At 42.6% G+C, this 16,871-nt stretch overlaps 1 protein-coding gene across 2 annotated transcripts in view; it reads right to left on the minus strand.

Moving 5' to 3' along the window:
- Positions 1-655: 655 nt before the first annotated feature.
- vldlr (very low density lipoprotein receptor) overlaps positions 656-16,871 on the minus strand; it is a 64,190-nt gene continuing 47,974 nt past the window's right edge. The window contains exons 16-20 of one of the 2 annotated variants that reach the window (XM_080510614.1): positions 16,194-16,343; positions 8,625-8,669; positions 3,771-3,848; positions 3,511-3,680; positions 656-1,632 (exon numbers count right to left, since the gene is read on the minus strand). In XM_080510614.1, coding sequence (XP_080366740.1) covers positions 1,597-1,632; positions 3,511-3,680; positions 3,771-3,848; positions 8,625-8,669; positions 16,194-16,343 — 479 coding nt within the window. In that variant the 3' untranslated portion in view covers positions 656-1,596. The remainder of the gene's footprint in view (positions 1,633-3,510; positions 3,681-3,770; positions 3,849-8,624; positions 8,670-16,193; positions 16,344-16,871) is intronic. The other variant, XM_080510615.1, reaches the window with a different exon arrangement.

Genomic DNA, 16,871 nt, shown 5'->3' on the forward strand with positions numbered 1-16,871 from the left:
GTTTTCTGCAGACACCAGAGTAGATGAATAATAATGTTTGCCTCCAGAGTGTCATGGCTTCCAGCCCACGCTCCTGGGACTTGGCATTATAGTAGTCGCCGTAAAAAACAATCCAACCTCGTCATCTGCCCATATGAATGTCTGTGTTCTCCCATTGTTAATGTTTACCTGCGTATTGTTCTGTACGTGTGGGGTTTCATGATGAAAACAAACCGTGCCAACCATGTTTTCAGCTTTTCTGCATAAACATCCAACTTCTCTGAAACAAAAATAATGTTTTCTCACTTAAACGTTGTGTAAACGGGTTCCAACTCAAGGGGATGAGTGTTTTCACAGCCCTGTATGCAAACTCTATGACCTGGGAGAAATTCAGTTTGCATTTGATCTGAAGGTTAAAGCGCAGCTGTTCCAGATGCACAACAATTATGGGAAAAATTGGAGTTAACAAGGGTCGTCTTGTCTTCCTCTGTTCAAGTGTTTGTGTTTATAGCAAATCTCAGCCAGCAGGAAGAAATGACGCTGCGTTCTGAACAGTTGTGGATTAGGTTTTAATCGAAGTGGGTTTTTGCGAGTCAGTTTCTTCACAGATACAGAGCTTGTAAGGTCTTAATTGTGCCGCCCCCCCCTCTCCCCCTCCCCCCACACTGTACAAGGCTAGAAAAAGTTCACAGCAACAGCACACAAACATACAAAATAGTTTTACCAAATTCTTTTGTGTTCAAGTTGTTTTTTTTCTTTCTTTCTTTTTAAATACATGTGAGCTCTAACCCGGGTACAACACCCGACCATAGCAAAAGATTGATTTCAAGTCAAATGTATACAATCTTATTTACAGAAGCAACATTTGATCAAAGTGCATTGAAGAGTCCTGATTGACGCTCATGTCTCTGGCATTGACGTGGAAATATGTACATCCTTCACAAAATGCTGTAGCCATGGTGATTTCTACACATCTTCAATAATAATAATACTGACTGAGAAACCTTTGTGGAAAAACTTCATAAATTAAAGAAAATGGCTTCGGCATCATGGCCCAAAAATCATACAGAAATATATTCACATGGTGGTTCAGAGGAAGTAGCTGGAGAGAAATCAAAATGTTTGGGCGTCATTTCCCCGCGAGTCTCTGGCCGCCTGCAGACATTTACCGTGTCGGTTCCTGAGAGCTCCGATCCAGTTTCAAAATGCTGACCGGCAGAGTGAGTCTGTGTCCAGAGAGACCCCCGGGCCTCCCTCGTCCCACCGCGGGAACCCGTCTCCAGTGTAACAGGAGGAAGGAAGCGGGCTCCTCCAAGAGGGCGGGGGCAAACGAATGGCAGGAAGTGGGTCTGTGGCCCCGGGAAGAAAACGACAAAACGGAAAAAGAAAACCAGTCTTTTGACACTTTGGAATCGGAGTATTCACATAATAAATAAAGGTCAGTCTTGGCCACAGGTAAAGGACGTAATGCACTTCAGAAGGCATGTGGTCGGACCGTGAGGGCTGCGGCTCCCGCCGCGGGACCGCCAGGGGGGGGCGCCACGTGGCGCCGTCAAGCTGCCGCGGGACTGAAAAAGAAAAAAAATAGAAAAAAAACAAACTCCACAACCGACTTGATCAGGATAAATCGTCGTCTGTGCTCACGATGGAGATCTGGAGGCAGAGAGAGGAGAGAGATTTGAAAGAGTTAAATGCTCCCATAATGCACTCTGCTCACCTCGGAGGAAACCCCCCCCCAAAAAAACAAACAAAAAAAAAAAGACGATAGTCTTGTATTTGGTAGTCCAGAATGTATTAGAACGCACCGTTTATTGTCTGACGTGTAGCTGCTACTTCTTAACTAATACATTTCCTTTTCTCATTGACATTTTTGCTGATGGATCTAATTTACTTTATTGCTTCGTTAAAAAGTTGTCTTTTTTTAAGGCAATAGCTTATTTTCATTGGTGACGGTTTTCACTTGTACCTCTCCCTGTTCCTGCCTCACCTCACTACATGCCTGTAAACTTTGGAAGAGTTTCCATTATCCTCTTATTAGTTTTTAATTAAATATTAGATGCTTATTTGTCATCTGCAGGCCCCCGTGAGCTCAGTCCCAAGACTTTAGAACATCTCGGTCACACACGATGGTCGGTACTTGCATCAAAATCAGCATTTTCACAGCAAAGAATATTTCGTGATTCAAAGAAAAGTTATGGTGTTCAGTTATCCAAACGTGTGTCAACATTCATTGATTGATCATTGGTCCATAGAATCGGTCCCACCTGTGTGGATTCTGCAGAAATAATTCTATATTCTGGCAAAAAAAATTATGAAATAAGCAAAACTTAGACTGACTAGTTACAGCCATTATACACATATTTACAGACGTCCTCGCTTCCCAAAACCGAGGTGAGTCTTCAATGTGACTCCATACGAGTGCGAGTCTTTTCCCAGCCTTCGCCAGCAGGAAGAAGTCTGCTGCAGCTGTTCGGGCGGAGGCAGAGGTTTGAGTCCAGCTCTGCTGGGGTTTGAGGTTAATCTGTTTAATCTGAGCGCGTCGGACAACGCAGGGAGGATTAGTGGAGGTCGAGAGGTCGAGGCGGAGAGCGGAGATCATCAACGTGAAGACCTCCACCTTCCGCTACACCGAGAAATCATTGGAGCTGCTCGCTGACGTTTTTGTTTACGAGTCGGAGAGTTTATCGCTTCCAGCAGCTGCTGCCATTTCAAAAACTTCTTACCGCTTTCATGTCCGGCCAGCTCATTTTATCCATTCTCCAAATGACCTCGCTTGGATTTGTTTTTCCATTTCCCCCCTGAGAGGAATCATCTAGTGCAACAGGAGGGGATTTAAGCTGAAGGAAACTGTGTTTTGAAGCCTTTACTCATCAATTTGAGCTTTTATATGCAGTCATTTTGCTTTTGGATTGGTTGTGCTAAAATATTCCCTCCTTTGACCTCGTTGCTAAGAAACTGCTCGCACATGCAAAACATCAACGACCTGCCGTGATTCAAAGGAAATTTGTGATAAATCTACGAAGTATGAAATAACTTTTTGCACCCAGCATTTTTTTTTTTTTTTTAATTTGACAATTTTTTTTTTATATACAAACAAACTGAAATGTGGTTCAGTGATGATGCTTTAAGAGTGAATTTGTTTTTAAAAATTTTTTTTTTTTTTTTTTTTTATAAAGACAATAGTGATGTTAACACCTGCTGGCCAGTTTAAATGTAATAAAGCAACTAAGCTGCCAATAACGTAATGGAAATAAACAAAAATTATGTAAATATCTAATAACTCTTGATGTCCTGTCAGTATACATTTGATTTTATAGTATTACTGAAAATAAAATGGTAGCGCAATTAAGATTTTAAATAATATAACTGCAGCCAATAAACATTGCATTCATCACTATTAATAATATATTAATAATCTTTCCAGGTCGGTCAGGCCAGACGCTGCATTATATTTACAGTAATGGGTTTGTTTTTTTTAACTTGAAGGAACTAAACGGTGTTTAGATGTGCAGTGTCTCTCCGGTCACTCACGGCGGGGTAGGTGTGTCCCACGTTGGCGCCGTGCCGCGTGATGTCGATGTTGAGGTCTTCCTCCGTGGTCTTCAGGTAGACGGGATTGTCGAAGTTCATGCTCTTCTGGTTCTTCAGCTGCCAGTTTCTCCACGTCAGGTATCCGCCTGCCGCGGCCATCGCCAGCAGCACTGAGCAGGAGACGGAGACACAGTGAAAACTCCTCCAGAAAACTCCACTTACAAAAAAGTGCTGCAGCGACGCTGCGCCTTGGTCCTTACAGACGGGCAGGATGGCCCAGGCAGCCGTGGAGCCCCGGGCGGTGGAGTCCACCTGGATCGACGTGCTCACGTTCGACTCTGGAAGACAAAGCAAGACCACGTTCAGAACGAGCTGCGCCGTCAAAATAAAACGCTGGAAAAGTCGATTCACGTTTCACTGCAGCACATCAGACGATTATGTGAAAGTACATCTCGTCTGACTGGAGCTCATGGGAAAGAATCCAAACTGACATGGAATTACACTTGTTACCTGTCAGACAAAAACAAACAAACTGCTGAACTTCCAAGAGGAAACCATGAATGTTCAAAGGGGAAAGCGAATACGACTCCCATATTAATAACTTCTATATTATGTAAAACACAGAAACAAGTTAAATGAATCAATGATGACAAAACAAACAAAATGGAAACATTGTTGAGAAAGTTCAGCTGGAAGAACTGACATTTCTTCGTTTTTCTAAAACAGACAAAAGAAGACCTTAAACTGGCGACTGCAAACAAAGTGTATAATATGTTGTGTTTCGACATCCAGCACATTGACGTGAGGTGATAATTTGCACACAGAGAAGGTGAAAACGTACATAAAGCCAATTTTAATGAAACCACGTCACGCAAATATACAACGAAACGCCCCAAAATGTCTCTACCTGTGGCAGGATGCCCGTTTTTACAAACTGCCCCCGACAGCTTGGCGTCGAGGCTGGTTTGATATTAACAAGGCAGCCAACTGTCATGGCGTTTCAGTGTTGTGTCTGCTACTCCAGTGTTTTTCAACCTTTGAGCAAAGGCTTTGTTTGGAAAAATCTGGAGGCACACCACCACCCGAAAATGTTAATATTTTAAACTCTGCAGCCTCTATTAACAATATATAGTCTTTCTCATCAAACTTTTATCAACAGGAATCAAATAAACAGAAAAAAGTATTTCCCAATTTCTTTTTTTTTTTTAATTTTTACTCCCTCAGTGTGAAACCTGGACCTGATGGATGAAGAGCTGAGATCCTGGTTCACATTCTTCCTTTTCAAAAACTTCTCCATCACTGTCACTGACACAGTACTTTGATACAAGATGGGAGCAGCCGCAGGTGGTGGAGATTAACCACACTGACGTCTGTCAGTTTACATTTCAACGGCAAAGTTCTGTGCTGCCGTCTATTGGCGAAGAGTATTTATACATGATTACTCTCCAACACACTGCTCTCACATCACAGTGACTGAGAGCAAATTTCTTTTAGAAAAAAATGTGAAATTGGATAATTTCCCACGGCTCACCTGACTAGATCTCGCGGAAACACCAGTGTGCTGCGGCACAGTGGTTGAAAAACACTGTGCTACTCTTACAGAAAACTGGGTTAAAAGGTTGGTTGTTTAATTGCAATTTTTCAGTCCGATTGGTTGTTTCAACAACCATACATGCGAATGCTAATAATTGTTAGTGCAGGATTAGTGATCCTTGTATAAAGTACACCAAGCCACAAAGAGACATTTAAGTTTGTAACTTTCCAAGGGGGGGGGGGGGGGGGGGCTTCGTGGCGCCGCTGGTGTCTCAGGCCAGAGTGAGTGACGCGACTGACAAGCAGCTCGGCTCAAAGCGGCGACGGACACAAAAAGACAAGCGGCTCTGGTGGAGTGGTGTTGGCAGCCAGTCTGCTGCTCTGTGAGCCACGTGAAGTCCACATCTTTCCCACAAGCGTCACAACGCTCTGCAGAGCTTAACCTCCGCTCCCCACGCCTCGCGCTCATCGTGAGCTAAATGTCCAATTAGCATCTAAACCGCCAACAGTTTACACATCTCTGCATTACTTGATGGCACATTTCTAATAATTAAAACAAAAGCAGTGCTAAACTGCGGTGAGACGTTGAATCAAAGTGCACAGTGAACTACATCTTGCAGGCCTTGAAGGAGACGCAGGCTTCATACGGTTCAAAATGTTCTCCATTACAAACACTAGAGGACATTTTTAAACTCTATTCCCACCACTTTACCTCCATAGAACCATTTTACCAGCTTCCCTTCACTTTTATTTGCACTTTTTAAAGACATTTCAATGCCAGTTTGATCATTTCATCTCTTCATTTAGTAGATTCCACTTTTGTTCACACCAAGACTGTCATTTTTTACACTTCTTAGAAACTCAAAAAATCATTAAATGCTGAACTTTCCTGTAATGAAACAATTGTTTTGGATTTTAATGCACCAGAATTATGAAGCGGTCATTATTCAAACAATCTGTAAGGTGTTTGATAAAGCAACTAAAAACTCTTAATGTATAATTTTTTATCCTTTGTGCATGTTTTAGTGTCTCCGACTGCTTTGTTTTACGTTCTTTTTCCCCCTTTCACCTGCATTTTATGTAGGAAAGCTGCTACGTGAATAAAGATGAATAATTTTCAGCTTTTCAAATATATATTTGTATCAAGATGCTTAATGGGAAGATAAATATAACATGACTGTAAATTATATGTTTTAAGCAGAAGCAAGTTTGCTGTGATTGGGTGTCATTGGTTTAGCTTGAACTTGAGAAGAAACTTGCATCGAATGGCTTTTATGAAAGACTTCTAATTTGTCTTTGTGAAGTTTGCATAATGAATTATTAATCTTTCGCTGTTTTTTCTTTTCCCTCCATCAAAGTTTAAAAGCTTCAATGACGTGCTTTCACAATGCAGTGTGTGTGTGTACAGGTTTATGTTAATGAGGGAACATGTGAGAACACAGAGCAACAGTGTCTTTCAACAATAGCACTTTCTCTGCTCAGTCCAGATTTGTTGGCGAGCTCAACCCATTTGTTGGATTTCAACTCTAAACATTCAGAGTCACTTTCCTCTCAGACGTCCACAATTCTGCCACTAAGGTTCAGCCTCCCGTCTCATTTCTTCTCCTTGATGCCACAATTAGTTTGCGCTCAGTAAAATCAGCTGGAGGTGAACAGAGAGGCTTCTACTGTTTGGAGCACTTCCTGCTTTCTGCCACTAGGGGCTCCTCTCGAGTCATGCAGTCACATGAACTCGGTGTGAATCTGCAGAAACGCCAAGAGTGTCGCATCCAGGCCTTCTAAAAGAACTGATGTGGAAGAGAGAAAGATGATCTGAGAGACTTCAGAACTTAAACACCAAAGGTCAAGCAGGATGAAGAAAAGGAGCTCATCATCAGTCCTCATGCTTCTCATCAGCAGCGCTGCTTTATTCATTTAGCAGCTGAACTCTAACTCACTGAAACGAATGTTTGACCGTCAGACTAAAAGAGCTCACTGTCCGAAAAAAAATCAGACAAAACCAGTTCTTAGATTTGATCACATTCCTGCAGCGTGACAAACATTAAACCTGCGACAAAGACCCCACTGAGGCCAAAGCCTCCGATACACGAGGCACACAGGGTTGAAAGACAAAGCAACCTTTGAGTCCTGGAAAAACAATTCAGCAGGAGGCCGAGCAAAGAGTAAGACGCAAACAAAAACAACTTATTGGAAATCAAACGAGGCCAGAGAAGCAAAAAGAAAAAAAAAGGGGATTCAAAAGATTGATTTATGTGAAAGTCTTACAGCCTCTCTCCATCATTTTACACTAAAAACCAGAGAGAAGAGACGTTTCCTGCACACTTTGAAGAATGTTGCTCTCACTTCTTGTTCGGTGGGGAAAATCATTAAAAAACTAAATTTTTCGTCACTTAAACTTCTGGATTCACAGGTTGAGAACAGACATGAGCAATGTTTAGTGTGCAAGCAGTTAATGGGCATCTTGACGTTAAAATCATAAAGTAAATAATTAGTGAGAAGGATGCCAGAAATGTGTTATTTTTTATGTTTGCAGTCGTATCTGTACTGAAAGTCTTGATTGAGAAAACTGATAAAATAGTGTTTATGCGTTGTACTCTATCAATAATGACAGTTTTTCAGAGGACCAGACGAGGAAATACTGATCAATTGAGGGAAAAGGTAAAGATCTGTACTTCGCTTGTTGGGAACCGATCAGTTAAATTCTCACCTTCCAACACCAGACTAATGCAGCAGGACGAGACTGAATCAGAGCAACGTGAAGGATAGAATAGTGAACAGATTCAAACTCCTGTTTAGAAGCAGATAAAGATCACGAAACCTGCCCTCCTCTTCTGCAGAATGAACGTTTGAAATCAAGTGTATTCATCAAATTGTCACTTCCTCCCTCTGGTGTGTGTGTGAGATGGCTCTTTGCTCCACATTCACACGGCGCGCTGTACAAGTGGCCTCGTTCTGAATGTGGAATAATTCCCATTACGGAACGCAAGGATTCACGGCCGACCTACAATGCCACCAAATCACTTTTTATTTTTACGACTAAACGACGAAGGCGATCGGCTCCAACCTGCCGCTTCCACTTAAATTTATTAAAACTTCAGCCTGTTCTGCGTCAGTCTTTACACTTTGATTGATGCAATGTGCTTTGGTGTTACATGGTCATGTTTAACATTAACTTTATTCTATAAGCTTTGGGGAAAACATTTCAGATCAGCACTATATTGGAGTGGTTTATTTAATATAATTACAATAAATGAAGTTGCATCAGTGACATAGTACATTTATTAATCCCATTCACCTGCAAGTTATTGCATCCCAACTGCAAGATGTTAAAATGATTTCAGCTGCTCATTACTGTGTAGGAAGGTAATTAAATCCCTTTGAATTCAAATTAGTGGCTCAGCTAAGAGGAAAGCAGGCAGAAGTCAGATGCAACTGAAGATTTGGCGCAAGATGCCAATAAAGTCTCTATTTGGCAATGATGGGAGTATTTTGAAAAGAAATCAGCCGAAGAGTATTTGGATTAGTCATTAGAAACGGTTATTTTATGAGTGAGGCTCCCAAACACAAGCGCAGGTTTTTACCTGGGGGCGGCTGTACGAGCAGTTTCCCAGCATCCTTTGAGGGACCTTTGGAACAGAGAGAGCTCGGAGTCATACTTTTTGACAACAGAAACATCACGTGTCCTACTTTTTTTTTTTTTCCTGAACGCGCACATTGGAGCGGGGCCTTCTTTGAATATAGACCACATCTCGGGAGACGAGCGGCGCAAACAAAAAGGGGCGGATGAAAGCTGCCGTTAGACGAGAAGGAAAGACGAGAAGGAAAGGGGCGTAAATGCAGAATGTGCAGCCGCGACGCGTCGTCGCGCTGCTGTGATGCACATAACAAGCCGGATGACATTTCTGTGTCGGCGCTCCGACAGATCAGACGCTGCATTGATCGGGACGTCGCCATCAGCTCGGTGGCGGGAGGAGGAAATCCTTACATTGGGGGAGGGGGGGGGGGGGGGGGGATGCAGGCCTGATTAGCCAGGAGGCGTTGGAGCTGATGAGAGAGAGTCGAACAAAGCGGCAGACAAAAGCACCTTCACACACACGATCACAGTTTACCTCATCGATCTCTGCAGCCTTTTAACACTCATTTCATCAGTAACGCAGACTGATGGGAAACACATCGTGGGCACAGACGCTTCACAAGGCACAAACAAAGTCGCTCTCACCGGATTCAGGGAAGTTTACGAGAGGCATCTTGTTGTTCGTCTCAGTCCTCAAACCTCCGACAGCAGAAACTGTCCAAGTCTGCTTCTGCAGGTTTCTTCCCATTAAAAGGGAGTTTTTTTTTCCCTAAAGATGAAATCTGGCTGAGTGGGGCCTCAACTAAAACGTGTTTGACACCCCTGATTTAAGTAGATGTTGGAGATTTGTTTGTAAATAAGCTGTGATCTTGTGGGACTGCAGGAACCTCCCAACATGTGCTCGTAATTTGTATCAAATTTTTCCCTGTTCAGACTGAACACGGGTTTTGTTGTTGCCATTACAGGTGACTGAAAACACAGTTATAGGAAAAAACATCACGATGCTCACTAATCTCTACACACTCTGCGACACACACACACTTCTCCCTCGAGATCCAGCTGTGTAAATATGTCGACGTGCAGAAAATGAATGCATATTTTGTAGCCCGACTGCAAAATAACCGCGCTTCCCGTTTTGCCGACTGTGACTCAAGTTTTATAATCTTCAGTCGAGTGACGGTGAAAGCAACCAGAGTTTAGGGTTTGATGGTTAAATTTTACGAGTTGCCGTCATTAATCCAGAAGCAGCCAATAAATTGATGTGCTACGTTTCACTTTGCAGAGATGGACAGATGGCAGATATTTTCCCAGCAAAAGCAAAGACGCGAGCTGAGGTGGCTGCAAACTGCACATATGACAACTCATAGCTGATGCATTACTTGGGGAAACAAACCATTTCTTTTTGTGATCGCAAGACTTTTATACTACCAATTGGGGTAGTATTGTGGCGTTAAATGATCTGTACTGAGGCAAATTATACTCGTCTTTAACAGAGTCTGTACAGATTTTCAGTGTTCAAAAGAAACCAGCTTGAATAGTCAAGCCAATAACTTTTTTTAAACTTTGCTTCCAGGTAAATTTGGACGTGGCATCATGTCAAAGCAAAACATTATGGGCTTGATCTACTGACCGAATCCGATTCTATTCATTGTGTGTGGAAAAGCATCAATCTGATCACTTCAGTTGATCTGCAAGTAAACGGGACAATCGTTTTTCTTCAGACAGAATCCAAGCATATTGAGAAAAACTCCTGACTGTGTACGGCTGCGTTTCAGTTTCTTCTTAGAAGGAAGGGAAATACAGATACAGCTTTTTCTGTAATATAAAATGTTGGGCATTATCTACTCCTGTGATTATCCTGAAGAGATGTGGGCTTATTTAAACTCTTAATTACCTTAAGAACTGCACAAAGTCTAAATGCTGTATGCTCAAAGGACTGAAGTGATTTTAATCCTCATTGGCAAGTCTACTTCAGAATTTAACCAGGATACAGTCTGAGCCGACCCTCGAGCTAAAACGGTATCATTGTTGGAGACGATGATGAACGATAACTTTAAAACAAAACTGAGCGGCGCCGCGACGGAGCGAGAAAACCCCTGAAACCTGCCGTGTTTCAGTCTGCATTTGTTCCGCCTGAAGGAGAACCCTCGCCGGCAGCCCGATGAATCCCTCGGTGGTAGTTTGAGGTTCCTGCCTGAAAGTGAGGAGCATTGCTTATTACTTTCTCCTCGCTAACAAGATTAGGGCCGGTCGAAGCCGCGACCGCACAATGCTCTACAGTTCCCATTCATCCCGGCGGCGGCGGCTGGAAAATGGGATAAATATGTTAGCTGGTGGTTTAGTGAAGAGCAACGAGGGCTTTGGCTCCGGCCCAAGTGAGAGGAAGGTGGAGGAGCATTGAATGAGTGACAGGCCTCCCTCTTTAACTCCTCCCACTCCATTCTCACTGCTTTTAGCGGGGGGCCACTACACAGACTCCCAGGACAACGTGCGCACAAAAACTTTTCACTTATGCAGTGTCATGTACTCTCACGGGCTACTTTAAAGTGTGTGCAGTAGGAAAGAAGGAAAACAGACATCTTGGCAGTCTGCTGTGCTCACTGCTGTGGCTGTAAAGAGCCCGGAGGCAAAGCCAGACTCCTAAACAGCCTGCGAGGCGGTGAGACGATGAAGGAGCAGGCAGGGTGGAAAATGTGCTGCCACAGTTGGTCTCACCCTGATTTACAATATGATAGATCAGTTTCAGTGCAAAAAAAACTGTTCCGACCTATTGTGATGGAAAGTCTTGAGACTTTCGCCAAAAAGACCAAAATTCATAAGAAAAGAGGAATGAAAGCAGGGATTTTAGCGTTTCTCCTCCATGTTTCCAGGCAGCCACGCTGCCGTTTGTCTTTTCACTGAACTAGAAGCACTTCCGTTTGTAGACGGCCTGGAGCGCACTGAACTCAATCCTCAGTTTTGGCACCAATAAACAAGCCAACCGACACACATGGAATGAGAGTAGAGTATAGGCAGAGTATCACCAGAGTAGGGAAAAAAAAACTGAGCATTCACCACTTTGTTCCAGCGTCGTGGTGAAGAAAGTCCTGTTTAAATAGAAAAAGCAACTAAAATCACCACCTCCATTCAGAACGTCTTTTGGAGAAATGTAAATCCAACTCAAGTTGACACAAAAGCCAAAGAAATGTCGTTAACCCATCCAGGGTTTATCCTGCATGTGATTGGCTCCAGCTCCTGGCGAACATGGATAAGGACCCAGACTGAGGACTTCAGGACTGAAGGGAAATGAAGGTCACGGCCATTTTCAGACCGGGGGGGGTCAAACATATTTCAGTTTAAGGGCCACATACAGCAGAATTTCATCCCGAGTGGGCTGGACTGGTAAAATACTTAAAAACCCATTAAATTAAACTTTTAAATCTTTTTTCATGTGGTGTAGAGTATACATGATGAAAAGGTCTATATTTTCAAAAACCAAAACAGAAGTTTTATGGACATTTCACTGTATTTTGCAACAGAAGGTTTCAAAATGCAGTGAAATGTCCATAAAACTTCTGTAGCAGTAATGCATTATGCATGTTTTTACAGTCTCACCCGCCCGACAGCATGGCTTTGAAGCTGGTTGGCATTTTTGCGATGGGGTAGTTCACTTTAACAGCAGCATTACCGATATCTCGGCTCATCTTTAAACATCCCGTCGAGATTGACTGATGGAATTTGGCATTAAAATCACAAAGCCATGCAAACACCATAGCGCTGATGTGAAACGGGGGAAACTTTGAAGTCTTGACCTTGTTTCTCTGAGCTGCAACCACAACTCTAAACAAGACATCGAAAGAAGTCGACAAACTTCAGTGATGTACAGCAAGAAAGTGAATTGGGGGAAGAAGATAAAAGCAGGTTCATGAAGTGTCAGAACTGACTTTAAAAAAAAAAAAGAAGAGAGAGGGCTTTAAGAAAGTGAACAAGCCAACTCGGAAGACTTCGGGTGCAGAGAGTTGTCAGGGAGATGCTCTGGTACTTTGTGTACACCAGTGTCTCGCTCTGCAGCTTGAGCCCAATTAGAGGAGAATGTGTGCAGAATTCAGCTGTCGAGCTCCTGTGTGATGCTGCTGCTGCTGCTATGAAAAGCCCAATCTATGGGAGCTTCTGGAAAGGAGCCGGACAACTAAAGACAAAAGGATTCTTAAAAAAAAAAAAAAAAAAGTACCGTAGAAGAGAGAGGACGGAGTTACTAAGCAACCTTTTTCCCTCAGTAAAGTGGGGAGAGGAAAAAAAGGGGGGGGGGGCAGCACCGCAGTTTAACCAGTTCAATTATATAAAACACGTCACTTTGTCACCTCTGGTACTTGTCAGCTTCACTGGAATCAAATAAGACAAAAAAAAAAAAAGTGGAACATATTCAATTAGAAGCACTGGAATCCAGTAGATTGTATTCTGAAGAGACTGGAACATTCTTTTAACTATAAACCGATCAAATTAAAGAAAACATGAAGTCATATTAAACATGGGAGCTTCTCATGTTTTGGTCCTTTGCTTTGATAAATCCTCCCAGTCAAGAGATCTTAAAGTAAGTTTTAATTGAAAACAGGCTTTAATTATATATTCTGAGCTGTGCACATAAAACTGGTGCAAGTGACCATTTAAAACAGCAGCGACCCAATAAGACCTTTGATACAATATATGATGAGGTACTTGTGTTCAATAGTGTATAAGCAAAGTTATTTAGAAATCCAGAGAGGGAATGCAACAAACGTTTTGGGTTTTCAATTGAAAATGCTGTCATAAAAAAAAAAAAAAAAGCTCTAAACAAGCTTCTGCTCGTTTATCTGCTCTCACAGGAATCACTTCTCAGATTATTTCAGACTTTTCCTAACCCACTAAAAATTCTATTCATAGTCATAATTCTCTCTGCGCTCAACACGAGCTGCTACACGAAGAACCACGCTACAGCCGTGGTGTGCTTCAGAGTTTCAGCAACCTTGTTTTCAGCGGTTCCGAGCGTCGTCGTTGAGCAAACGGACCCTCAAAACACAACAAAGGTTTTGCGCTTTCACTTGACAACGTTGCGTAAAAGGGGCTTCAATCGCATACTACGTACCAACAATCTTTTTGAACCCGACAACCCTTCCCAAAGCTCTCCCCTCAGACTCTATTCTGGCAGCAGATTCACGCACACGGACTTGAGATGACACAGACGGATGTGGCCGCCGTGCAGCTGTCGCACTGTGAACCGTCGAATCCAACTCCGAGGCCTGTCAGTGAAGGACGGCTCAGACGAGAGCGTCGACTCGGCAGGAGAACATGAGCCAGAGGTTTGAGCTCTGATGAGCGAGCGAAGGCTTCATCTCAATCGCTGCGGAGACGAGACGGAGGAGGAGCTGAGATGTGAAGGAGGACAGTGTTGAGACTTGCCAGAGAGGCGCAGAAAATCTGCATGGCACCACTGACTGACTCGCCTACTGTTTGGCTGTCAGACTTTGTAACGCACACAGACAGCTGGTTCTGTGGATACAGACTCCAAGGACACACACACACACACACACACACACACACACACACACACACACACACACACACACACACACACACACACACACACACACACACACACACACACACACACACACACACACACACACACACACACACACACACACACACACACACACACACACACACACACACACACACACACACACACACACACACACACACACACACACACACACACACCTGAGGAGAAGGAGGCAGAGACATGAAGCTCCTGAAAGTCAGCTGAGCCTGGAGGGAAAGACTCGGTTCAGTCTGATCACAACTCATTTCAATACGTTCTTTACGAGGGGACACATTTAAAACTGGCAGTCAGATGAAATGTTTGACAGACAAGTATCATCTGTGTTGATTATTAACTGGTACCACACTGTAAAGTGGTAAACACTGAAAACTACATAGTTGTCAGTGTTTCTGCCATTGTAGATGTGAAACTTCTGAACTGAAGATGCAGTTTCACTGTTGAAACGTCCGTCCCTGCAGCTCACCACACACTCCCCCCCCCCTCTCTTCTCATATAAAAGCATTCAGGACATGAATCAAGTTCTTCTTCCAACACCCTCACATGCTCCTGATGTCTATAAAACAAACTGTCTCTGGACCAGTTACCTTCAGATTCAAATTACAGCTGAAAGCAACTCAAACGCAGCATTGAAACCTCAACATAAAGCTCAGAATGACCCGGACACTACTTGAAAATGTATTGCGTTTATAATAGTGAGGGTTCACAAGTGTATATAACCCTCGCCACGGTTCCTCAGGGCAACGCTGCTTACATGAATGATGAGAATTATAGATTCATTTCCATGTCACTGTATCGTGCTCTTAACAGTCTGCCCACACTTCATTTGCATACTTTATCACGCGGCGGAACGCAGCGAGCTGCTGATGCAACGAGGGGAGGGGCGAGACGAGCGCCGTTTAAATCGACGACGACGGCAAACAAGAAGCAACGCTTTGATTTTTCGGAGTAATAAGCTCATCTTAAAAATCAGAGGCCTCCTGACTGACCAGCGGGGATTTCATTCACACGTCTGGACTCGGGGAGCTAATGAGACAAACCCAGAGCTGGAATCTTCCATCTTGAAACTCAAAACAAGCAACGGTCATTACTTTTTCTATGCCGACGCTAGATTCTTGAAGTTTCCTCAACTTCTTCAAAGTTTCCTCAATCTTTCAAAAAGTTGTATATTTCTGGCTGAGAATTGACATTGAACAACGAGTTGTTTTTTTCTTTTTCAAGTTTGATATAAAACACCAGCATTTCTGTACATTCATCAAAGTTGCAGGGAGTGGGAAATGATTCAAAGTGGAATTAAAAAGTATGAAAAGCAACACAGAAAATGTCTCCAGGCCAGTATTTCATGCTGAATAATGTAGAAAAAATGTCCAGTTGAAGCTTCACATGTGGGCTTTTAATTACTTTTATTTCAATGACGTGTAATGTCAGCAAATTGGTATCTGCTTAACTCTGGTAAAAGATTAAGCAAATCAGAGACGATTGAGACAAAAAAAGATACTTGAATGTGTGAAGATTCGTCTTGGATTGATGCGACTGTGCAGCCTTCAGCTCAAATACGCTTAAACCAGACTCACGCTTCTTATTATGGAACTTCTAACTGATGTTCAATCCCAGTTCCAAAGTTAGATGCACAGATAGTTTTACCTCAGAGACTCCCTCTATAATAATATAATCTTTTTTTAAACACTGTAATGTAATTACTGATCCAAGTATTCCAACAACAAATCGCTCCCATGCAGCCGTTCTTTCCCCACTCGTTGCCATAAAATTAAAAATGCACATTTTGCATGAAAAGGTGAAATGCTAGAAATGGATCAACCTCATTTTCCTGCAACAGAACACTCACTTCATAATCTATACTGAACACATTTCGATAACCACAAATCTTAAGTATATTACTATAAAAGTTTTTGTTGTCGTTTGCAGTCATTTTTTGAGGGGTTTCATCTGTATTTTCACGTCGAGAAGAAAAAAAAAATTTAAAAATCTGCCGTGACTCACCAGGTCTGCAGCGGAAGCCGTCTGCCGCCAGCTCCTGGCCCTCGGGACACACGCAGGTGTATTTGGGGGAGTGTTTGTTGATTTGTGGTGCAGGTAAACACATGTAGCTGCAGCCTCCGTTTTCACCTTTCTCCGTGCACCAGTTGGTACCTGCAGGAAGAGTCGACAGGTCTGATAGTATGTGAAGCACTTTGCTACAAGCGTATGCAAAGAGTTCTATAAAGAAAGTTTAATTTGAGGCGCTTATCACTTACAAATAACGTACATTTATACCTCTTTAGGCCATGTACTAAAGAGACACTATGTTGGAATTGAAGGCCTTAGAAAACCGGTGCAATTTACATCAGATTCTTCACAGTTCATATATATTTTGGGGGCTTAAAAATTGTAAGAAGTAATGATGTAATGAGTACCGCATAGTTTATATCCTCAAAGAATGACTATGACCATCTCATCTATTATATTTATTTTTATAACTAAACTGCAAAATGAGGCTTCTTCACGGCTTTCTTTATGCATTGCTGGTGCAATTACTACATTTTGAAGGATTTGTTTTTGTTTCTTCTACCGTGAAATATCTTATTACAGTCTTGGCAGGTATTATGTTATTGTTTGTTACAGGGTGCATGTTCCTGATTTGATTAACATTTGAATAGCCAATTAAGTCAAATGTATGCA

The sequence above is a fragment of the Blennius ocellaris genome (assembly GCF_963422515.1).
Source record: "Blennius ocellaris genome assembly, chromosome: 15".
In the NCBI taxonomy this organism is placed as follows: domain Eukaryota; kingdom Metazoa; phylum Chordata; class Actinopteri; order Blenniiformes; family Blenniidae; genus Blennius; species Blennius ocellaris.